We start from the raw sequence: 25,363 nt of genomic DNA, 5'->3' as shown, positions 1-25,363 counted from the left end.
TACGGAAACTCGTCTGCATGTCAAACCCAAGGAGAGAGGAAGGATATTTCGGAATTATTTATATCTTCAAGAGAACCACCAAAACTAGCCACCAGGACAGTTATAGGGAATTGGATAAGGTCAGTACTGTTGGAAGCAGGTGTACAAGAACCACCAGGCAGTGTCCGCTCAGTGGTGGCTTCCTTAAACAGTAAATATACCCAATAGATGATATCTTAAAGAGAGGTAACTGGCGTAGTGTCGACATTTCACGACAACTACCAGAGAACGATGGACACACCACTATCAGAAGGGGAAAAGAACCCATTAACTCCTCTATTCAACTATATACATTGAAAGTCACGATGGTCTATACCTCGTCAATGAATCATTGTCACATACAGGAATTTGGCATACCCAACACCAGGTGATAACAAACAGATATCTCAAGGACTTCAAAGTCAAATTCGAATAATGAAAGGAGTTTTACCTACCAATAAAACTCTTATTATTCATGTTGACTTTGAAGTCCAGGTAACTTCTACCTGGTTCCTTGAGCCATATCATAATGAAAACAAAGGAATGCCAAACTCCCTACATAAAAAAGGCGAGCGGGTATGACCAGTAAATAAAAAGGGGAGAATGACCATCGAAAAGAAAAAGGAAAATAAATTAGTAGAATATAACCTCACGCGAAGAAGAAAGAGCAAACCCTATCTCAAGGACTTCAAAGTCAACATGAATAATAAGAGTTTTATTGGTAGGTAAAACTCCTTTCATTTACTCATTTATAACATTTAAATACATACTAAAAGTGTTTTTCAAATTTCCTAAACCAGTCCGTTTTATTTTAAAACAGTTTTTTCTTCCTTCTGTGAAGTTGGTCAATACGATGTTCCGCGCTCTCTCCGCGCTTCTTTTGAAGAAAACATCGTTGCATAAAAATACATTGCATTTTTAAAAAATATGCATACCAACCTAATTATTGTATTATAACTTATTTATTTTTTATTCCGGATCATAAGTTAAAAACAGTAGGTAAGTATAATTATTATTTACTGCGTTTTTGCTTATGAAATTAAAATTGATCCATTCAAAATCATAAATAAAAAGACAAATTTTAAGTTTAATAATGATTTTTTTTTAATTTTGACACTTTTGAGTATACAAAATATTAATTTTAAGAAATCTATTATAAACCGAAATATTTAGAGAGCATACACCGTTTTGGCTTTTATGCGAGACTCTGTTGACTGGATCTTCCAAACGGATGCGGTTGTTTTTGTTCGGGATATTTTGACAGGGTACTTAGTGAAAATGGAAAAATAGGAATTTTTCGCGTAATTTACATGGAAAAACAATACAAAATACATGAAAAATCATGTAATTAAATTACTCAAAGCTGTGCATTTAAAAAATGTGGAAAAAAAATGTTTGATGTTAAAACTTGACGGCAATTCAAAATCAAATTTATAGCTTAATGTAAGAGATAAAAAATTGAAAAATCATGTTAAATTTTTTAAAAAATATATGTAATTGTATGCACCTAACAAAACAATTTTAAGCTGAATTTAATAGTTCAAGTATCAAGTCACTAAATTTAAAAAAATAATATCTCTCAAGATATAATCTCGAAATCAAAAAAAGCACGTGCACAAACGTAAGCCAATAATAGACAAATTGATGATCTAATAAAAAGTTTAAAAAGTGTGTTGGGTGGTTCGACTTAACGTTCATCAAATATTTCATATCAAATATCTCACGCACTATATGAGAAAAAAATAAAAAAAGTATGCAGAATTGCGCATTACCTATGCGACAAGAGATTTCACTAAAAAAAATATTTTTAAACCCACGCAGTCAGGTTTTGCATACAAACTTAAAAATTAAATAGCGCGCTGAATACAGATTAAAAGGCAAAAAAAAATCGTGCACTAACGTTTACTACCAACGCACTAGTGTTTACAATTTAAATTTTGAAAAAAATCTAAGTTTAGTGACACAAGTATCCAGCATTTAGCTGGGTCACCCAAATTGAAATGCGAATAACCCCCTTAGCGCTTGGCCGTAGTCATGGGGCGTGTAATACGCGGAATAGGCGCGAGGACGGGCACGGGTAGAGTGTCCGTAGTAGCCCGCGCGCGTCCGGTCGTTTTCAGCGTCAAATCAGGGATAGGAAACCATAAACACAGAAAAGTTTTTGCTGGAAAACTACAATTTGAAATGGCAAAACTTTGCAGCAAAATATGGGGACAATGAAATCAATATGGAAAGCACTTTAACAGAAGAATTTTATAACTTATACAAGAAACTGCGGGAACAACCAGACAAATTTTTCTAATAAGAGTAACATGAGCAAATATTTGATTAAGTATATTCTAATTGACTGAAGGTTTTTACTATTCTTTTTGAGCCATTTTTTGCGATCCGAATATCGCCTTTCGGCATCTTCAAACACTACCAATGGTGAATACACACTGTCATCTAATACAGTTAATTCCTGTTTATTTGTTAAATTTATATTTTTATTAATTTAAATTTAAATTCCATCAAGTACCCTTGGTTGATATTATATTTTGATAATATATTGGATAATATAATTATAAGGAAACTTAGTTTAAAAATGACTTTTGGGTTCTTAAGGTGTGAATGAATGTAGGTGTAGAGTATACGCTTCATAACTTTGCACCCCGGCTCTAGGATGGAAATGACGTACCTACTTAATATATTTAATTTTTATTGTGTTTATATTTTTTTAATTAAGGAAAACAAACATTTACATAGATTACAAATATGTATAAAATAGACTAGAAAAAAGATATTGCAACCAGCAAAGTTTCCATATAAATTATAATATAGTTAAGCCTAACAATATATAAAGCAAGAAGAACATAAAATACAGAGAAATTAGATAAAGAGATAAATGAGAAAGAATATTGAATAATTATATACAAAAAAAAACATTTTTTAAGTACCTTTATAAATATAAGTAAGATAAGTATACAATATTATAAGTATGTGTGTTAAGAATTATTGAAATTTAAACATATTATTTTTACATATACTTAATATTATTTATAGGGGCAAGTTGTGTTCCTCTGGACAATCTCCAGTTTTAAGCTTTCCTGATTTTTTTTCTCAAAAACTATACAAAAATTAGAAAAAAAGATTAAATTATTTTGAGCTCAGATAAATGATGCATCACTTTTTTTTTTTTTTTTCAGTGAATGTTTTTCAATAAGCGAGATATAGACACTTTTATAAAAACCTCTAAATTGTCCAGAGGAACATACCCATGTATGTTCCTCTGGACATAGGGTCATGTTCTTCTGGACAGTGTTGTTCCTCTGGACAACACAAAATCAATCATTTTTAACCTTGGAATAAAACGATATTTAGGTATTACTCAAAATATTTTTATTTAAATTGACAATAAAAATGATACATTTTTGTTATACATAAGTAGGTACTATTTAATGAGACAAACATAGTCAAATTTGATGTCTTTGTAAGTACATCTGCAATTATTGACACTCACTACTAAAAGATTTGTCCGATTCATTATTTCAAATATTACACTTTTCACACACAATAAAACCTTCACGTCACTCCCTGGTATATTTTCTCTGTGATTCTTAGCAATACATGACCTATGAACGTATTACTGGCATGTATCAATCACATTTTACTAGGTACGATAGGTTCAGTACACAACCTTTTACAAATGCTACAAGTAACCATTAACTCATTACTTAAGATCTCTCGATGCATGTTTTGTGGCATTTGGCTGATACCGAGATCGAAAGAATCAATAATTGTATTCCTTTTTCAGATTAAGTTTTAGCTTAATATATCCCGTATAATTTTGTTTTTAGATTCCTTTTTTATGCTTCTTTTCAATGTCACTGATATTAATGCATTTTTCTCTGGTGTGTTAGTATTGACTAACACACCGATATTGATCCGGGATTTTCCTGGTTTACTTCCACTTACGATTTTCTTTGGGGGTGCTTTTAGGTAAGGACTAACTATTTCAGGTAATTTGCTTGTATGCAACATTTTCCTGCAACTCGAGGTAAGAATAAAATGTCTCGTGCACCTGCTCAGTTGGCATCTGAGCAACTTTGATTGACTCAGAATTCTTTGTTTCTATGACTGAAATCAAGCCATCCTCCTGTTGGTTTATTATAATTGGTTCAAGATTTTGCGGAGGATCTTTAACGTAATGCTGATAAAAAATCATCTTCTTTAAAAATAGCATCGTTGAGAGGAGCGTTACCTGTTACTTAAAATTGCTTACGACATATTGTCAGTAAGTTATGATCCACGAGGTGATCCCGTGTCTTTCCAAGTTTGCTGCGTGACACTTTAATATGAACTGGGTAGAGATTAAGTTACTTTGTTCATAAAAATATGATGCATTGTTCCTCTGGACACGACCAGAGGAACAATCAAATATTTGTCCAGAGGAACATGACATGGCTATTTTTAACGGTTTTTAATGTTATACTTTTTGGAGTTAAGTTATCAAAGAGGTAATGAGCTCTAAAGCATTCTAAAACAATACACTATTGTGTGACATTAAATAGTGCCATACACAAGGCTTCTTTACAATAAAAAAGTCACTTGATAATAAACAAAAATACTTACTTTTTCATTGAAAAAAAGACAAACACTATGATTGTCTTTCACTTTGAGACATGAGACTAAACGTCAGGACAGTTTTGCCTGGTGTAAAAATGTGCATTCGAATGTGTTGAAAGAAGAAAAATATGATTACCCGTTTACGAGAAAACACCACTGTCCAGAGGAACAATCGTCCAGAGGAACACAACTTGCCCCTATAGTAAAAAGTGCAAAATTATAATATACCTATTTTACATCACTTCGCACTATCTATGCTTTGCGAAGATAATACCACAAATGCACCTGACGCGCGCGGTAAGCTCATGATGGTTTGAGACACCCGCTGCTCGCTCGTTTCCCGCGTTGGAGCCCGTCCATTCAGTGCGGACATCTCTATGCGCGCAGTATGGGAAGAGCCCGCCGCATGTACGATCTTGTCTGCGCCAAGCTACACGCGCCAAAACAACACGCGCGAACACCCGTCCCCGCGCACTGTCTACGGACACGTCGAGACGTGTACATACGTTTGAGTTGCCCGCACCGCCGCCGCCCCGTGCCCGCCAATCCACCACGTCCGAGCACTTAATGTGCGTGCACAAACGAAAGAAACACGTGCACAAACGTGCACTAACGATGCACAAACGAATGCACACAAAAAAAGTTGAAATTTCAACATTGGGTGACCCAACGTTTAGCTGGAACACCCAATTTTAAATTGGAATTTTTCGGTTATTGTGCACAAACGAAAAAAAATCGTGCACAAACGTGCACTAACGATGCACAAACAAATGCACCCAAAAAAAGTTGGAGTTTTAACATTGGGTGATCCAGGTAAATGGACCTCATCTCAAGGGACTTCAGAGTCAACAAGAATAATGAAAGGAGTTTTACCTACCAATAAAACTCTTATTATTCATGTTGACTTTGAAGTCCTTGAGATAGGGTTTGCTCTTTCTTCTTCGCGTGAGGATATATTCTTCTAATTTATTTTTCTTTTTCTTGTCGTTGGTCATTTCTCCGTTTTCATTTACTGGTCATACCCGCGCGTCTGTTTTTTATGTATAAAGTTTGGCATCACTTTGTTCATTATGATATGACTCAAGGAACCAGGTAGAAGTTACCTGGACTTCAAAGTCAACATGAATAATAAGAGTTTTATTGGTAGGTAAAACTCCTTTCATTATTCGAATTTGACTTTGAAGTCCTTGAGATATCTGTTTGTTATCACCTGGTGTTGGGTATGCCAAATTCCTGTATGTGACAATGATTCATTGACGAGGTATAGACCATCGTGACTTTCCATGTATATGTTGAATAGAGAAGTTAATGGGTTCTTTTCCCCTTCTGATGGTGGTGTATCCATCGTTCTCTGGTAGTTGTCGTGAAATGTCGACTCACTACGCCAGTTACCTCTCTTTAAAATATCATCTATTGGGTATATTTACAGTTTAAGGAAGCCACCACTGAGCGGACACTGCCTGGTGGTTCTTGTACCCCTGCTTCCAACAGTACTGACCATATCCAATTCCCTATAACTGTCCTGGTGGTTGGTTTTGGTGATCCTCTTGAAGATATAAATAATTCCGAAATATACCGACCTTCCCCTCTCTTTGGGTTTGACCAGCGCTCGAAATGGAAAAGATTACAAACCGGAGCGCTCGAAAATTAACATGGTTATCAAATTTTATGTGTATTTTATAAACATAAGTGTGCTAGATTTTTTTTTTTTTTTTTTTTTTTTTTTTATTATATGGCATATCTAGCTCGGACGGTCAAATTATTTTGTCCACGAGACGGGGCGATAACTTTACAGATTTCACGAACCGGAACGGCGCTCCGGTGCGTTCCGGTCCATTTCGACCCCTGGGTTTGACATGCAGACGAGTTTCCGTAACCAGAATACTGGGTCGATGTTTTGACACGTGGAAGCGCTTAGCTTCCATTCCGATTGACGATGCTTGGCGGTATCTGTATTTGAGCCAAACATTGGCCATACAATTTGTGGCCACTTTTTTCCACTAATCCATTGTCTACTATTACTGAGTAGTGTGAGGTCATGAACCCTTCGTCCCGATGCGAGAAGCAGCCGAGTAGGTGGCTGTCCTGCGAGAGGTTTCGAATAAGTTGTACTCCACCGGTGTTGTTTTCCTAAGATGATCTACCACTCGTCCTGGATCCCAAACCGGTGGTTTGATGGGTTTCATATTTTCAGTTATCATAACCGAAATTTCCTGTAACATATTGTGTTGTACTACCACGTTGATGCTGATATCTACAATGATAATCGGTTTGCAAAATGTGGCTATGGCTGACTTATGCACCAGGATGGTTATGTACGACAAACCCTCCATGTTGTGCATGTAGCCTAGGTATCTGGCCAATTCCATTGGTTGAGGGCTATTATGATCCATTAGGTTCATGTTACCCATGTCATTGTCTTCCATTTGTTCCAAGCTGGTTTATTTTTAGAGTCGAAGGCCGCCATCTGGAAGTAAGAAGTGCCCTTTCTTCCACCATTCAATTTGATGTTATTTCCACCCCACCCGAAATTATCCATAGTTAAAGGGACAGGTCCCGGGTCCTTGGAGGTGGACCGTTGGTCTCCATACCAACTAGTGTCGTATGTAGGTGAGGCATTGTATAAGCATTGTTTCCAGCTTGGTGCCACTAGTGAGTACTTCCCTCTTGCTGAGTTCAGGTGCGCTAGGACTCGTGAAAGGATGTTTGGTGGGGGAAATATCCACGCCAATCTAAAGTCTTACACTCGGCTGAAGGCGTCGTGAAACAGCGCGCCACTGTCTGTACCGTCTCGTGACACATACGTTGCAATGACATGTGCTGTTTCGCTTGCGAAAAAATCCACCTCGGGAACACCCCATCTTTGAAACAGGGGGGTGGTTGCGGTGTTGATGAGGTGCCATTCGGGAATGATTTGTCTGCGGGAGAGATGATCTGCCACGCAGTTGTAATTTCTGCGGAAGTATTGTGCAGTAAACGTGATGTTGGTTCGACTGGTAAATACTAGTATCTGTCGGCATAGGTTTGGGAGGGTGACAGATTTTGTGCCGCCCTCGTTGTTGATGTATGCCACCACTGTTTTGTTGTCTGTCTGCAGAAGCAGATCTGATCCTATGATTGATTGTATCTGAGATTGAATTGCAAACATCTCCTTCCTGTTGGAATGCCATGCCATGCTAACTGGTCTTGTTTCCACGTACCTGATAGGTGTGTTCATTCAGTTGGGCTACCTAGCCTGTGTCAGACGCATCTGTCGTCAGGAGGTGATTGATGTGTGTCAACTCTGAGGAGCCTATCACCTGGAGCCACCACATGATGTCCTGTTAGGCCTGTGGTGGGATTGTCGTCTATTGGCGAGAATGGGACCTCGACAATTTTGATGACTGGAGCTTTGTAGCCGTCGGCAATGCAATCTTCCTCGTGGAGGTAGGATGCGAAGTTAAGTCGCCCCAGAAGGGATTGAACATGTGCCTACCTGAGGGACCAACTGCCTTTTTGTAACTGCGTTGTGTCAAATCTGAGGATCCTATCGCCTAGGGCCACCACAAGATGTCCCGTTGGGCCTGTGGTGGGATTGTCATCAATTAGCGAGGATGGGACCTCGGCCATATTGATGACTGGAGCTTTGTAGCCGTCGGCAATACAACCTTCCTCGTGGAGGTAGGATGTAAAGTTGAGTCGCCCCAGAAGGGATTGGATATGTGCCTGTCTGAGGGACCAACTGCCTTTTCCTGCGTTATGTCAACTCTGAGGATCCTATCGCCTACAGCCACCACATGATGTCCCGTTGGGCCTGTGGTGGGATCGTCATCAATTGGCGAGGATGGGACCTCGACCATATTGATGACTGGAGCGTTGTAGCCGTCGGCAATGCAACCTTCCTCATGGAGGTAGGATGTGAGGTTGAGTCGCCCCAGAAGGGATTGGATATGTGCCTGTCTGGGGGACCAACTGCCTTTTTGTACCTGCATTAGCAGCTGATGGTGACGGAGTGCTACACACTTCTCCGGCGACAGAAACCCCCGCTTGTTGTGTGTGTCCTACGTGATGTCCAGGGACCCTCATTGTTGGCTTGGGTTCAGACAGGATCTTTTAATATTTATAAACCATCCTAAAGACTGTAGGAAGGTTATCCTGTATTCCACCTGAATCGAGACTGTTTCTCGGATTGGATGGGTTTGTAAGACGGCTGGAACCTCGTAATGGTGAATTAGTTTGAATGGCCTTGGCTGTAGGAACGCATTCAAACGCTTTCGGTTGAAAACAGGGCATAGGGCCCCGTCTTCTTTCTTGATCAGAAACAGGGTAAAGAGAAAAACCAGGGGTTTGACCCGCTTCTTCTAGAACCCCTGAGTTCTTTAAGTCCTCGATCTGGAGAGTGACCGCTGCTGATTGTTGCGTTTGAAAATCTTTCCGTAAAAGTAAAGAAGGACTTACCAATGGTGGTATCCGCACAAAAGGTATGCGGGCTACGGCTATTATTTTTACCAATTGTTTTGAGGATTAGTTGCCCAATCCACTAACCCTTGCATACCCTTTCAGAAGCTGTCCCGTTGGGAAAAAATCGCATTCTGGAGGGCCGCGATGGTCCTTTTCGTCAGATGGTTAGCTGATCACGAGTGGTCGCACCGACGCAACTTGTCATTTAGACCTAACTCTACGACCGTAGGGGCCGCCAAGAATTGTTTTTTGGGCGTTGTGCCACTCCTTGCCGGTCCCCCTGCTGAAATAAGGTACGTAACGAGGATACCTCAAACATCAGCATCTTAATCGACGCTGGTACGTTGAACTTTTCCTCCTGTAGCAGTTCTGCTGCGCCGTCTGGTGTCCATTGCTTTTAGAATATCCTCCTCACGGTCATTCAGATGTTGCGCCATAATCACTGATCACTTAACGTTCACTTAACGTTCGTCCAAGATAATTATTTTGATAGTTAGAATGAACTGTCAGAAGCAACACGTAAACAAAGTAAGTGTCAAATCCATAATGAACAAAGTGATGCCAAACTTTATACATAAAAAACAGACGCGCGGGTATGACCAGTAAATGAAAACGGAGAAATGACCAACGACAAGAAAAAGAAAAATAAATTAGTAGAATATATCCTCACGCGAAGAAGAAAGAGCAAACCCTATCTCAAGGACTTCAAAGTCAAATTCGAATAATAAGAGTTTTAATGGTAGGTAAAACTCCTTTCATTATTGTCAAAACGGCGTCGGCGTCCGTCAATATCACGGAGCGTGGTATAATTCACTTGAATAAAGGAAGAAAACGGACATCTAATGTTTTAAACTGGAAAAATATCAAAGCTAAGAAGCTGAAAGATGTAGGAAAAGAGTATTTATCCAGAAAAATTATTATTAAGCCTGCAATTGACCCGTCGAAACAGTTTTGTAGAATAATGTTGTATAGGTACCATTTGACAGTTCTGTTGATCTCATGAATAAAATTATTACGTTCGACATATTATTAATATGTCGAATGTTAATCGATTGTATTCAATTGATTTATTTATATTGTTATGTATTGGAAATGTTGTTTGATAATTATTCTGGCATTATAGTGCTCTATATATTGTAACTTAATCTAATACCGTTTCAATTTTTTTTAATCGTTCCTAGTTCTATTTTGCAAGGTTGCGTATGTGCCAAAAAAAATTGAATCCGGGATGTGTTCTCGATTTTAATATCAAGACAAATATTCAATTAGAATTCAGGTTACTGAATCACAATGGAGAAAGTCATCATCTCGTCTCATGTATTGAGATTCGAATGTCGGACGCTATGTTCAGAAAGCAGACGAAGATAATTCTAAGCTCAAAGACCTCAATGACATGTGTGAATTCATGTTAGATGAGCATTCTGTCTTTTTAAGGTAGTATTGAGTGAAGCAGAATAAATAAAATACATTTTGCGGAATAATTTTGTATGTGAAATCTTCATATACAACATTTTCCCACTAATTTACTATATTTTTTGTAGTACATTCAAATTAAATTGCCTTTATTCACCACTTTACATTTAAAACTCTTAATAATTGTATGTTTATTGTATTTAAAATATAAAATGTAACAAAACATAACTGGTTTAATTTTTTCCATTTTTCTCAAAACAAGAATATTGTTGGATACAACGTTATTCCGGGCAAGGGCTCAAATAACACTGATAGTTAATATATTTAAATTGAGAATTTTTTTAATTCAATTTGAAACGAGAAAGGGCGAATCAATATGTCAAGCAATCCAAACAGTGGACCACTCGTTACTTGTGCAAAAAGATAAATGTTCAGGCTTCATTAATCTAAAGATGGCGCTGGTCTGTTCACTATAATTTCCATTCTTATCGACAATGCGAAACAAATTCTACGCTTAATAAGAATTCGAATCTTTTATTGAAGAATTTACGCCGTAAAAAATATTTGTTGTTACATACCTACAAGATTAATAATAAACAAATGGTGATTGTTCTGTGTACACTCATTAGCCATAAAAAAATAAATTGTTTTGGTAAGTTCGCGCCAAAAATCAACACCGTCAAACAACGCGTAGTTTTTCGACTGTCAACACGTATAGTTTGTGCACGTTTTCTTAATAAATATTTAACAATAGTACGACTAATGGTGGTAAAACACTGACAAAATGCACGTGAGGGTAAGATTCTGTGAAAAACCGGCGGCGATAGTGGTTGTCCCTTCAAGATTGACTACAATCGACACCTTTCGAAAGTTGCTCGAGGATAAGTTCGACGTTGAACCTTCTCTCCAGAGACTCTTCTACGGCGGAAAACTGGTAATGCAATGTTAAATTAGAATTCTTTCATTCAACGAATCAATTGGTATTTCCTAAGGCTTCGGCCACATAGGCAGGTGCTTCACTAGTGCTGAGCTAGGTGCTATGCTTGTCTACGCTACTGCCATATTGCACACTACATGCTTAGGTACAAATTCATTTGACATTTGGGAGCGCTCAGGGGCCCTATGTTAGAACTTGCGAGTGCCAGCTGCCCGGTCGACATGACGTCATATGACATCATTATGACGTACTACCGAAGTGATAATAGCACTCGAGAATATAACGCTACTCATACAGCGGCGCTATTCATTGTCACCATACACATATAGGTGTTTCATCATAATATTTTCCTAGCCTAAGCGAAATGTATGAATTTTCATATCAATTTCTTTAATAAAAACTTAATTTCATTAGTTTTTTGCTTAGGAAATTATACGTTTTCACTATACTTTACCTACTTCATGACGTTTAGTATTTAAAGTCTTGATTATGCTTATTCTAGCTTGAAGATGGATATTCTTTTTATGACTACAACATAAAACTGAATGATGTGATCCAACTCATGCAGAAAGTTACACCGCTTGTCCTTGAAAACGATAAGCAAACTGTGGAAATAGTAGGCGAGAAGAAGATTGAATATGATGGTAAGCTAATATTTATGTAATGTATGATAACTGCTGTTTCATTGTATACAGCGAGATACAGAAGCTACCGTTAGTACTTACTGGGAAATTAAGAAACAACTGATTTATGTAATTTCTTTACACCCCTGTTTTATAGTGCCTGTACACGTGACACATGAAATTACTGTCGGCAATAGTGCTTATTTTAAACTATCGTGACAATAACTAACTGTTTACACGTAAAAGAGCTGACTGTCTCTGGAGTAAGCAAGGCGCGATGTCATTTTATAGTACTATTTGACAGGACGTATTGAAAATCGGTTAACCTCAAAATGAATAGTTTGGTTTTTTTACTGGCAGGTTCGCCATTATCGTTCTACTGCGCAGGCGCAGATCTTACTTGCGCGTAAAAAATCTTCCAAGCTCGTTTGATTAATACATGCAATCTTGCCGACTGCATGATAATACATGTTTCCCCATACATTTTCTTGTTGTGCACAGTAAATCTATGCACGTGTAAACAGGGTATGAGTTTTGTACTGTTCCATCTAAGTCATTTTGTACGACAGAGCATTCAGTTAAGTCGTTCAATGCGTAAACCGCACCTGGCGCGTAGCAATTAACATTATAATTATGTGGTCATCAGTTAACGAGTTAATCGATTATGAATTACTTATACCTTAATATTGTTTATTTGTTTTTTTATTTAGTATATTTAGGGACATTTCTCATTAGATACCTAATTTTATTATCCAGGCTTTATGGGTACTATCTGTGGCTTTATACAGTTTCATAAATCCTCCAGTGTTCAAATTTAGAACTAAGCCCATCACGGTATAAAGAGTTGAATGATGTCAAATATTAGCATGAGGCGCCCAGACAACTTATACTGATGAACCTTTCTTCTTCTTCTTTCACCCTGTCACATCCCAACATTGGGGCATAGGGCAAGCACAAGTTGGCGCCACTTCCCTCGGTCCATCGCCAACTCCTGTGCCTCCCGCCATGTCAGACCTGCAGCACGTAGGTCGCTTTTGTAGCATCGCTGCAGGGTGAGGGAGGGCCGGCCACGGCGACGGAACCCTTGAGGCTGTGCCACAAGGGTACGAAGTGCCGCACTCTTTGGCGGCATCCGGAATACATGTCCCAGCCACGTGAATCGTCTCTTCGTGATAACTTCAATCACCGAAGGCTGTTGTGTCTGCTCACGAACTCGGATATTTGTAACGCGGTCGTACCAATGTACCCCTAAGATTCTGCGGAGACATCGATTCTCAAAGCTCAAAAGCCGTGACTCTTGAAGCTTCGTAAGATGCCATGTCTCACAGCCATACAGGAGCACAGGTAGCACGCACGCGTTAAACAAACGACATTTGGTCCTCACAGAATACAGCCTTGACCTCCATGCGACTCCAAGTTGGTTGAACGCAGAGCCCGCCACACCCATGCGGATTCCAAGCTCACTAGAAATACCACCATCATCGGCAACCGTGGCACCCAAGTACTTGAATCTGGACACCAGCTCGACGGGCAGACCAGAAACCCGCAGAGGAGTGTCGGCGTCGATGCAAGCAGCACTGCACATGGATTTGGTCTTAGCGGCATTCAGATGAAGACCCACACGCATCGAGTTCGCGGCTAGCCTGTTCACGGTCACCTCCAACCTCTCGATCGTCGAGTCAAACACGACTGCGTCGTCTGCATACTCCACAGTCTTTCTTCGCATAGATCGCTTGTGTCATCATGATGTAGGCGTATCCCACTGTCGGGGCAAACCGTCTTACGCATTATGAAATCCATCATGATGATAAAAAGAAAGGGCGCAAGTACACATCCTTGCTTGACTCCTGACGTGATTTCAAAGAGGTCAGAGGATGTTCCGGCTGCTCTCACGCGACACTCTGTATTGGTGTAGAGAGCACTTATCACGGCGACCAGTTTCCGTGGGACACCATATCCTAGCAGAATTTGCCACAGAGATTCACGATGAGGACTGTCAAATGCCTTTTCATAGTCCACGAAGCAGCAGGCGACAGGTATATTCATCTCTTGGTACTGTTGCAGAAGGCTTCGGAGAGTTGAAATATGCTCTGAGCAGGACTTCCCCGGGACAAATCCACTCTGCTGCGCACGCAAAACGTCCAGCATGGGACTTCTAATCCTGTACAGGAGAATCTGCGCCAACACCTTCCCGGGAACGCTGAGGAGAGTGATTCCTCTGTAATTATTACAGTCTTGTGGGTTACCCTTTTTGTGCAGAGTAACAACGGTACCATCCCTCCAGGCTTTGGGGCACTGCTCCCTTTCCCACACCTCGTGCAGAAGGTCACACAAGGACGGCAATACAGCGCTCAGTCCGCAGAGCAGAAATTCTGCATGGATGCCATCATCTCCAGGAGCTTTCCTGCGCTTCAGTCTTTTGACAGCCTCTTTAACTTCAGCAGTTGTCGGAGGATCTTCGCAGAATCCCGATGCAGTAGTGATTCCGAGGGCGGTGATCTCCGACGGAATATCGAAGGGATGCAATGGAGGTGGGCGATTCAGGACATCACTGAAATGTTGGCGCCATAGCTCCTGGACCTTTGCAGGTTCGGTGACTGTCACTCCGTCAGAGTTGCGTAATGCAGTGACCACTGGACGTTTCTTACCGCAAATTGCTCTGGTGATGCGGAAGAGAGCACTTGGATTATTCTTGCAGGCAGCAGATTCCGCATCCCGAATGAGGTCATCCAGGCGTCGGCGCTTATCGCGGCGGGCAGAACGCTTTACCACGCGGTCCATTGTCTGGTATTCCGCGCTGCGCTGTGGGTCGTATGTACCATTGTCTCGCAATTCTTTCAGGAGCTTCCTCTTCTCAATCATCTCCCATGTATGAGGTGACATCCAGTCCGGTCTGTGCGTATGCCGCTCTCCTAATGCAGTAGTTGCGGAGCTCATTATAGCATCCCGGAATAATATCCATTTTCCTTCCAAGGGATCCGAGTCGATGGAAGACGTGAGAGTTCTAGCATCATATAAGCGCTTCTGCAGCTCCAGCTCATAGGTTGCACGCACACGGGTACTTTTCAGTTTTTCCACATCGAGTCTGACCGTCCTTTTGGGTTTTGGGACTCGTTTGAGGTCTATACGGGATTTCCCGACCAAGAGTTCGTGGTCACTGTGGATGTCTGCACCTCTATATGTCCGCACGTCTAGCAGTTCATGCCGGTATTTCGCTTTGACCAAAATGTGGTCGATCTGGTTTCTTGTATTACCGTCTGGCGATGTCCATGTATATTTGTGGATGGTCTTATGAGGGAAAAGACTACCACCAATCACAAGACCATTCATTGAGGCAAAATCTACCAGACGGGAACCATTATCGTTCATTTGGCCAAGGCCATGTTTTCCCAGCACAAAGGGTCCACGCGAGGGGTCAGATCCTACTTTGGCATTAAGATCACCAAGGATAACTGCATGATCACAGCTGGGGATATTTCCAGCGGCTTCCGCCAAACTTTCGTAGAATGTATCCTTATCTGCATCGCTAGCAGCCTCTGTGGGAGCATAGCACTGCAGAAAAGTGATGGAGCCCGACTTGGTCTTGAAAGTAGCGCGGAGTAGACGTTCGGAGATAGGTTCCCAGCTGGTGAGGCACTTGCAAGCTTCCTTGGACATCAGCAATCCGACTCCACTACGTCGCAATGTGGCGTGTCCGGAGTACAATAGACGAAACCCACGAATAAACTTCTCGCCAATGCCAGTGAGTCGACCCTCACTGATCCCGAGAACATCTAACTTGTATTGAGAAAGTATTTCTGTTAGATGCTCGGCCTTTCCAGGGACATTTAGAGTACGGATATTGTAGGTTCCAAAACAAAATCGTTTACCGAATTCAGGCGAGGTCGTCAAGATGGAAACGGGGGTCCGAGGCTTCCCTGTGCTTGGATTAATCTGTTGTTTTAGGGTGTGCAGGTGATCATCCCACAGCACCCGAGTTCACTGGTGGGGCTGCCACCTTAGGGCCCGTGAACATGCCCTGGTTTTCTGTAGGGGTTTTCCTTCCCGTAGCCAGAATGTACCAGTTTTTAGGCGCTGGTGATTCGCCTTGCACCCTCCTCTATCTGCTACAGCATGCTGCATTGCCTAGGGACCCCCACGGAGAGGTTAGAGGTAGGATTTGTTGGCAGAGCTATCATGGATAGTCGACATACTCAGCATTTCAAATGGAAGCACACCTGATCTGGCATCAAGGCATACCCCACTGAAGTCATACCAACCTTTAGTATGCTTACATATTTCTTTTGCCCATGTCCGATCCTAATAAGATCATATGTGGCTCCACAGAGTGGAGGTTTGTATTCAGTTTTTGTTTTTACGAGGAATGGACGTTAGCCAATTGTTCAATCTATTAGGTCCATACTTTGACTCCATCCACAAATTGAAAAACAATATATGTATTTGTCAGAACCAGGATTCGAACCTGGGACTTATGACATTACAAGCCGCTTGGTATTGCAGCATTGTAGTAGATACACATTTCAGTTCTCAGTTTTTTTCTCAAGCTTGAACTAACAATCACAAAACTTGGAGAGAAAGTGCCGGAGAAAAATAAACATCCGGTCACTGAGACGGTGCACTCCACCACCACTACACCATTGTTAATAATGCACCAGTTTACATGTCTCACTGATGCATTATTATAATGGTGACAATACCTATTTGGTCTTTAAAGAAATCGAAAAGGTATGGTACCTATTCATGTTTCGCTCTTGTCTACCAAAAATTCTTCTATAAATGTCGTATTCCGTTCCACAGTACAAGATGTCTATGGACGTCCTGTCATATCACATCTCACAGAATACGACGTCTACAGACGTTGAGTCCGTGGATGTGTTAATAAATTTGAGGTTCTACTGTGCGTAATACGCAAGAAACACGGCTTCATTTTGCTGAACAATAGCCACTCTCTTTATATTATTACTCTGAAGTCTTATGTTCCCGTTTTTCATGAATTTTGTTTTTTTTTTATTATTACTTTTGGTTATGTCATCTGTTACCTTGACCTGAGGCTGATTTCAGATGAAGCTTTTCCTGTCATTTTTGTTTAGTCCATACAAAATAAAAATTAATTAACGTCATTATTTACTCTTTTTATAGATGCTGTCAGTAAATTTTATCGTGTCGGCGACCTTGTTGATATCTACGATAAATTTCTCAGCGGCTGGTTCGAAGGAAAGGTTTCACAAATAGTGAAAGATCCAGAATACGTATCTCCGTATGATTGTACGAATGGAACCCACTCAAATTCAAATGAAGTAGATGAACCTAGTACTAGTAGATCGCCATCCAAAAAAACCAGTCAGGGAAGTCTGGAAAAAACACCACAAAAAAATAATAAGGAAGATAAATTTACAACTCCAAACAGTAATAGAAAGTCTCTGCGGAAAGATGCTGATGATAAACATAGCAGTAGTAAATGCGATACAAGTCCTGAACAACCGAAATCGCCCCAATCTGCCAACACGACTCCTAAACGTGCTGTCAAAGACTATTTCTCTGCCAAAAAGAAATTGGTTTCACCGGAAGTAATAGAGGAAGAGGAAGTATCAGAAGTCAAAGATGAATTAATTAAGAAAAACGACACGAAAATTACTAATGGAAATGAAAGTTTCACCGATGAAGAAGGGTTATTGTACAAAGTTATTAAGTAAGTTAATTTAATTTTACACTTCATTTACGATCATTTAATTGTGTTAATTCATTCATTCACTTATATGGTGGCAGTTTTTCAAAAATAAGACAAATTAAAACACCGAAATTTTTTTCGGATTGCTACTTTGTTCTGGTATAACAGCAATGAAAACCAGTAGCATGACATGCTAGTATATTGGGGTATAAGTAGTTTTTTATACCTAATATAATTTAACCTATTAAGTATGTCTCAAGGTCCCAATTTCAAGGTTTCAGTTTGTCATTTTTGACATTGTGTCCCCCCACTATTATATTTCATCATAAATTCTTTTACACCTAGTTTACATTATATCACTTTTCAAATCCCTTCATTCGCTAAAAAAATTGTTCATTAAAAGTTGTCACTTTCAGAATTTTATTCTATTCATTTATTTATTATTTTATTCATAAAAAAAATAGTTAGTTTGGTTGGTTTTGTGACATCACATTTACTACACCCCCCATATCGCCTTCGTCACAAATCACAACCTTACGTCAGACCCCTTCCCCCACGACAAACCCTTATGCGATATGTGGATATGTAGCGAGCTTCAAAGAAAAAGATTTGATTTGTGCTGTCCCGTGGTGTCACAGTAAGCTGCCGCTACAGGAAAAAAGTGTGTAATGGTCGTTTTTCTTGGTTTTTAAAATGTTATCAGACTGATGCTCCCATCCCATTTTGAACCTTCAAATGAACATTGCAGTTAGCAAATCTGCCGAAATCGCCAGAACAACAATGAGGTCACCTCACGCGTACCGCGCTACATCGGCAACCGCATGACTCAATGAACGTTTTTTATTATGTTCTGCATGCTTACACATTTTGACTCACATCAAAACGCGCGCTCTCTGTTTTTATTTTTATTTTCTATGGATTTTCTATTAAATTATTATCTATGTCTGGTGTTTACATCTATTATCTATGGTCTGCTGGTTGGGTTCTGTTCAAAATATTATCTCTGGATAGAATATCGCAAGTAATTTTAACGTACGCTCACATAGAAACTGTTAAAATTAATTGAAATTAGCATGAATAATGAATAATAATTCAAAATACTAATACATCAGAGTTGGCACTTTCCATAATTAAATTTATAGAGATAGTGATCATTCAAAATATTCTGTGGACTGATGAAACCATAGACTAAATTTGTTGCCGTACCAGCATGTGACGTGATCATAATGTAATCGCAGCATTAATGTGCACACAATAGAATAAGTTATTTACTTGAAAAATTGGTATTTTCATGTTTACATATTTTATATTAGTAATGATTGTCTATGAAACATACACAATTAATATTGGTTGTTGGACTTATTTAAAGTGAGTTTAATGTCATATTTGGTAATTAAGAGAAAAATAGCCATACCTAAGTGGCACAATTTTCATAAAAGGTAGACGACTGTTAAACTGTTTATTCGACAGTAATTATTAATGCCTGTGATATCTATTGTATTTAGTTTGTGTTTATCAAGGTCTTTATTTTATAGCAAATGTGAATGTTCATGGCGGTACTGCAAGTTGTCTGAAATAAGACCACGGTCGAGAACTGAAATAAAAATTGAAGACCTCAAAGTTGAACAAATGGTTTTCTTAAATTATAATCCGGTGGAACCTGATGAAAAAGGATTTTGGTAAGTCTTGCATTGGTGATAAGTGATAACAAACATTTGAATCCATGAAGAAATATTTTTCTCTCCTCTCTTGAGATTAAATTATAGGAGTCAATATTGAAACTTCTTCTTAATGTGCCATCCCCTAGCGGAGTTCGGTCACCATCAAGGCGATCTTAAATTTGTCGTCTGCTACCCAGACCAGTTCAGTGGAGCTGCACTCGTACCAATCACGGAGGTTCTTAAGCCACGAAATGCGGCGCCGTCTGCTACACGTAACATTGATCTTTCGGCTCTATATTACGACAGCTTACCCAGGATAAACGTCTGATTTCTTTATTCAATACTTGAAAGCATCTAAACAACACTTTTTGAACATAGACAATCATGGCAAAACCGCTATTATAAGCGTAGACAATAAGTACAAATATAAAAATCATTTACAATGAATAAAATTCAAACATTATTAATGAAATCGCCGTTTTCAAAAATCATTTTAGCATAATGGAGTTTGCCAATGCATTTCATAAAATTAAAATAAATATAATGTAACCTTTGACACGAAGGCACTCGTGCTTAATCCTTTGTATAAAAACACTCTAAACATGCGAAAATAAAGAAATATTATTCCGTTTATTTTGTAGTCGGTAACAAGGATGATAATATTACCTATGTCATCAAATACGTTGAAACATAGCAATATTTATACATCATCCTTGTGGTCATAAATATAATTACCTATAAATTATATTAATTTATTGAATACGTAGACGGTCATAAGAAGAACGGAGCATAAAGTACCTAGGTATATATTTTTATTATTAGATAGGTTAGGCGGGTAGGTGCCTATTTTTAAAAATTTACGAAACCACATAAATATAACGAGTATTCTATGCAATATAGTATTCATCGATAGGAATTGGGGCATTAATTATTATCGACGATTCGATTAGGTACGTCACCGCTGTGCTGTTATTGTCTCATGACAAATGATATTTTTTGAAGTTATAGTTTGATCCGACAGATGGCAGTGGCCTCGCGTCGCGCGAACGGTGTCCTTTTTTAAATTTCCGTCACTGATGTTCACTAAAATGCCAAGAATATTGACTTTTCCGACTTGATATTGACGTTATGGCGTAAGTATATTCATTTGGCGTGTCACCCATCATTTAAATGCGCCCGAATCACCTCAATCCAAAGTTGATTTCATTTCTTGCAATCTCCCGTTTGAGATCGCTATGGGTTGATAAAGCGCGAGGGCACGCCGGAACGAGATAAATTTACAATCTAATTTAACTATCTTATCACTCGATGGAGAACGATTAAACTTTGGAATATGTAAATGAGTATCGTCTGAAACATATCTACAACGCGGCTGCACGCACCCTCAGCTGCCGTCGATGACAGTTAATATAAGTTTCTAATTAAGCGACTTATGTTTTAGTAAATGGACTTTTAAAAATCGGGAATCACAGTTACGGTTCCGTATAAATAACCCGTTAAGTTATCAAAATATATGAGCTACGTTTCATATTAATCGTCTCAAAACCATCTGTCTATTTAAAGAGAGCGGTCACTGAAGACCTAGCCGGGTTTATATTTAAATTAATGTTTTTTTTTTAAATCGGGAGATTTAATACTTAATTATGAATGAATAATTATCACGAACCTAAATATATATTTATAACATCAGCTTCATTATAGGAATAATCGATCAATTAAATAGGTAGGTAGGTAATTTAAAACAAGGGATACATGTTCATTCTTCTTTTTTGAATTGCAAATTTCACCTGACAAATGGCGGCACGCAGCGGTGCGGTGACGTGATGTATCGCGCGAATCGTGAAGCGATTTGAATTTAAGGTGGCTGATTATCGAGATAATATCAAATATGTTGATTTATTCCACTTAACACTCTACGGTCCGGCAACGCCACATTGGCGTCCTTTGCGAGCCGAACGTTACTATATCTACTATATCTTTACTGTGAAAAATAAATATGAAATTCAATATTTGGTTGCAAGATCTATCGACAGATGGTTGAATGACATGTGCAAGAAGTAAAAGCACGATGGAAAAAAAATATTTCGGGGTTTTTACAGAGATGGCGGACGTAATACCATTCAGTATTTTTTTGTACCCAAGACATGAACAAAAAAGGTAATAAACACTCAATGTTATATTCCAGTGTCGTCACTTCAACTTCGAAATTTAATTGTCGACCCTTTTCAGTGGTAGTCAACCATTTATGAACCTGCATTCTTTTTTTTTAAATGAACGCAATTTTTAGCTATGAAATTGCGTGCTATTTGATATGTTGTCTTTAATGGTTTACTACCCATGAAACGTTCACCATGCTTCATCATCCATGATAGAAATTTTATCTTGAAAATGAGAACAGTTATAAATGTGAACTTGTATTGCGTTGTCATTTTCGTTCGCTTTTTTCGGGAGATTATTGCTTGTGTAACTGCACAAATAATAGCTATTATTATTTATATTTGTAGCACTAATTTCTATATTATAAGTATATTTTATATATTATAATTATATAATAAGTATATTTTAGCTAGGATATATATTTTTTATTAGTTTTATCTCCAAAAACACTTTTTAAAATGGAGGATCAATCGTTTTTAGAGGAAAACTATGCGGATTGTATGTCAGATATTCCCAGTGACTGTGAAGATATCGGAGATTTTAGTGATATTGAAACAGACTCATTTGCTCCTTTGAGAACACGCGCACGTACAACATATTGCGTGAGTGATTCTGAGGATCTCCGCCGAGAGAGAACAAGCTATTTGAAGGATTATCAGGAGTAACATTTGACACTGATAATTTAAGTCCTGAAGCTAAATCTAAAAAATGAGTGAACATAACCATGTCGGAGTTAAAAAAGTGGTTCGGGTTGGTGATAATAATGGGAATTGTCAGAAAAGCGACTCAGTCTTTTTGGTCGACAAATCCACTTATAGAGACTCCCATATTTTCGAAAACTATGCCACGTAAGCGGTTTTTCAAATATTGCGATATTTACATTTCACTAATAATGAAAAATGAAATTTCACGATTTTTTGTTGAACATAAAGTTTGGATCGAGGATATACAGACATCTGAATCAATTGATGTTACGGAAACGCATGCACCTTCTATATCTTCTGATACAGATTCAACCCATAAAACCAGTTCACCTACTTCATTACAAAGACTCTCTGGCAGTATAAAACTACATCAAATATCTCCGCAATTTTCAGTCACAATCTAATATTTCCGGGGATTTCCGCAACTAATAAACGTTTAAGAAGAAAGTGTGAAGTGTGTTCCTCACATAAACTTCGAAAAGAACCTATTTACATGTCCAAAGAGTGTAAAGTACCTCTACATCTACATATTGGTAATTGCTTTTCTTATCATTTAAAAAAATGTATTAGTTGTTAGTTCATTTTACATTCATAGTTTTATAAACTATTTCAAATAATTTCAGTTTTAGTGTTTAATTTGTTTTAAATCTACTCGTACACTATAATATTATGTGCCAATAATTATTTCGTGCCTAACCAGTTATCTAAAGGTATTATCCATAAGATTGAGTGTTCATTCAAATATTTTTGTGGAATATAAGTAGATGTTTGTTTTACAATTTATTGCTCATAGATTTTGTTATATGATTTTTTACGCACGCCTCTGCACTGTTATTGGATTGTCTCGATTCTTACAAAAATACCAAATTGTAATAAGCGGTGGGAATGTATATGCGTGCATTTTATTTAATTGAATTTACTCGAAAATATGCACGCCACTGCACTGCCTCTATCGGCTAGGCCTCAGCCATAAAACCAATAAATCAGTAATAAGTGTTCGTTCGGGAATGAATGTGCATTTATTTTTAAACATTTCACAGTTTGTGTGAAGTCTTTGTTATTTTATTATATTTGATAATCAGAGATATGAGTAGCTAGCGCTAAAAATGAATTGATACGTATTCTATAGCGGTGTAAAACATTTTGTATTTGAATATATTATTACATTTTTTAATTAAAAAATAATATATTGTGATTGCTTTATATCAATAGGCTGTTTCCTTTACATTATATTTAACAAATTGAACTAATCTAATAACATATAATAAACAATTTACGAAAATTTACAAATTATATACTTTACATTTATGAAACGCGGGCCAGAGGTTGACAAGTTTTGAATAAATGACACAATTTGATGCATTGATATATTTTAAGTATTTTCTGAAAATTTAATAAATTTATAATCAAAAGTTATATCATTTTTAACTTCACGATCAAAATTTGTTGATTTTCATTTAAAAATACCGGATATTGGTGTAGGTACGTCGCGAAAATTCGCGGACCGTATAGTGTTATGACATTACCGCATAAATATATTCAATAGGCGTGTCACCTATCATTTTAAATGCGCCCGAATCACCTCAATCCGAAGTTTATTTAATTTCTTCATTAGAGAACATAGATCAGGTATAGAGAATATTATACGCAATGTAAACGAGAGGTTACAATTACAATTAGGAATATTATACGCAATGTAAACGCCCACAGTGGCCGCGCGGCATAAGCGTCGGACTATCATGCCGTGGGTCCCAGGTTCGAATCCTGGGTCTGGCAAGTACACATATTGTTTTTCAATATGTGTGTGAGTCAGGGTATGGACCTAATAGGTTGAGCAAGTGGCTGACATCCATTTCTCGTAAAAAAAATCTGTTAATACAAACCTCTACTCTGTGGAGGCCCATATGATCTTAGTAGGATCGGACATGGTCGAAAAAAAAAAAAAAACGAGAGGTATTGTTGCCAACTTAATAACTGTATTGTTAATTATTAAGTTTATTAAAATATTTCACTGTTCTCTGTGACCGTACTTATTGTCTACACTTATAATAGCGGCTTTGCCATGGTTGTCTATGCCCAAAAGTGTCGTTTAGATACTTTCAAGTATAGAATAAAAAAAACTGACGTTTCTCCGCAGTGCGCTCTCGTAACATTGAGCCGATCTTTCCTTGAATGACAAGTTAGGGAATGCTGTACTTTTGTCCCCTCATACTGTGGCCGAGGTATTGTAGTTTCCTGGTTTTGATACTACGCAGAACTTCTCGGTTCTTCCCCATTCGATTGAGAATTTCAACATTTGTCACCCGGTCAGTTGCAAGGAATTTTGAGGATGCGTCTATATAGCCACATCTCGAAAGCTAACATAGAAAAATTATTGCCTTCTACTGTAGAAATTCCATCATAAATCGTCCGGTGTACGAATTTAGAACTAAGTTCATCACAGTATTAAATGATATGAAGCGTTTAAAAGCAAACACTGATATTTCCAATTTGTAATGTTACTAGTAAATGACGTTTTGTGTTTTACTTTTAAATTATTAGTTTTAACGATAGTTTAGTTTTTCCATCATATTGTATTTCCAATTAAGAACAATATGCATATTTTTATTAGAGATTACACTCACGATGGCCGCGCGGCTTAAGCGTCGGCCTATAGCGTCGTGGGTCCCAGGTTCGAATCCTGGGTCTGACAAGTACACATATTGTTTTTCAATTTGTGTTGAAAGTCAGAGTATGGACTTGGTACTTGGTTGAGCAAGTAAGTGGCTGACATCCATTTCTCGTAAAAATAAAATCTGTTATGCAAACCTTCACTCTGTAAAGGCCCATATAATCCTATTAGGATCGGACATGGTCAGAAAAATCAATAGTTGCAATAAATATAAGCAAAATAAAATAATGATATCGGCATTTGCCTGTAACTATTTAGCTTGTCTTATGTATATGATATTCTATGCATTCATTGTGTCGATTTAGTATGAAGTAGTTAATTTTATCAAATGACATGAATTAGTTTTTTTTTGTCAATCATTATCTATTAGAACCAGCGGCGGCTGATCTAACATCATACAAGTGCACTGCACTGCTTGCATTGCTATGAAACATTGTTCAACATCGTAAATCATATTTTTTCTTCA

General features: G+C 38.2%; 2 protein-coding genes across 8 annotated transcripts in view; one reads left to right on the top strand and one right to left on the bottom strand.

Annotated features, from left to right (window-relative positions):
• The window catches only part of LOC147079368 (RNA polymerase-associated protein CTR9 homolog), a 28,325-nt gene extending 18,691 nt beyond the window's left edge, over window positions 1-9,634 (bottom strand). For 2 of the 6 annotated variants that reach the window (XM_085940410.1, XM_085940436.1), the window contains exon 1: window positions 9,374-9,631. The gene's annotated coding sequence lies outside the window, so the exon portion shown is untranslated. Of the gene's footprint in view, window positions 1-473 lie in introns of all 6 variants that reach the window. The other 4 variants (XM_085940397.1, XM_085940403.1, XM_085940428.1 and 1 more) reach the window with 4 other exon arrangements.
• A 1,517-nt stretch (window positions 9,635-11,151) lies between these two features.
• LOC147079367 (E3 ubiquitin-protein ligase UHRF1-like) overlaps window positions 11,152-25,363 on the top strand; it is a 36,495-nt gene continuing 22,283 nt past the window's right edge. Inside the window, exons 1-4 of one of the 2 annotated variants that reach the window (XM_085940177.1) lie at window positions 11,152-11,410; window positions 11,916-12,057; window positions 17,176-17,725; window positions 19,240-19,383. In XM_085940177.1, coding sequence (XP_085796303.1) covers window positions 11,261-11,410; window positions 11,916-12,057; window positions 17,176-17,725; window positions 19,240-19,383 — 986 coding nt within the window. In that variant the 5' untranslated portion in view covers window positions 11,152-11,260. The remainder of the gene's footprint in view (window positions 11,411-11,915; window positions 12,058-17,175; window positions 17,726-19,239; window positions 19,384-25,363) is intronic. The other variant, XM_085940169.1, reaches the window with a different exon arrangement.

This window comes from Rhyacophila brunnea, unplaced genomic scaffold (assembly GCF_057557595.1).
Source record: "Rhyacophila brunnea isolate RB1 unplaced genomic scaffold, BYU_Rbru_1.0 scaffold_1, whole genome shotgun sequence".
NCBI classification, from domain to species: Eukaryota; Metazoa; Arthropoda; class Insecta; order Trichoptera; family Rhyacophilidae; genus Rhyacophila; species Rhyacophila brunnea.
The sequence above is the reverse complement of the archived record's forward strand: the minus strand, read 5'-3'. Positions and strand labels throughout refer to the sequence as shown.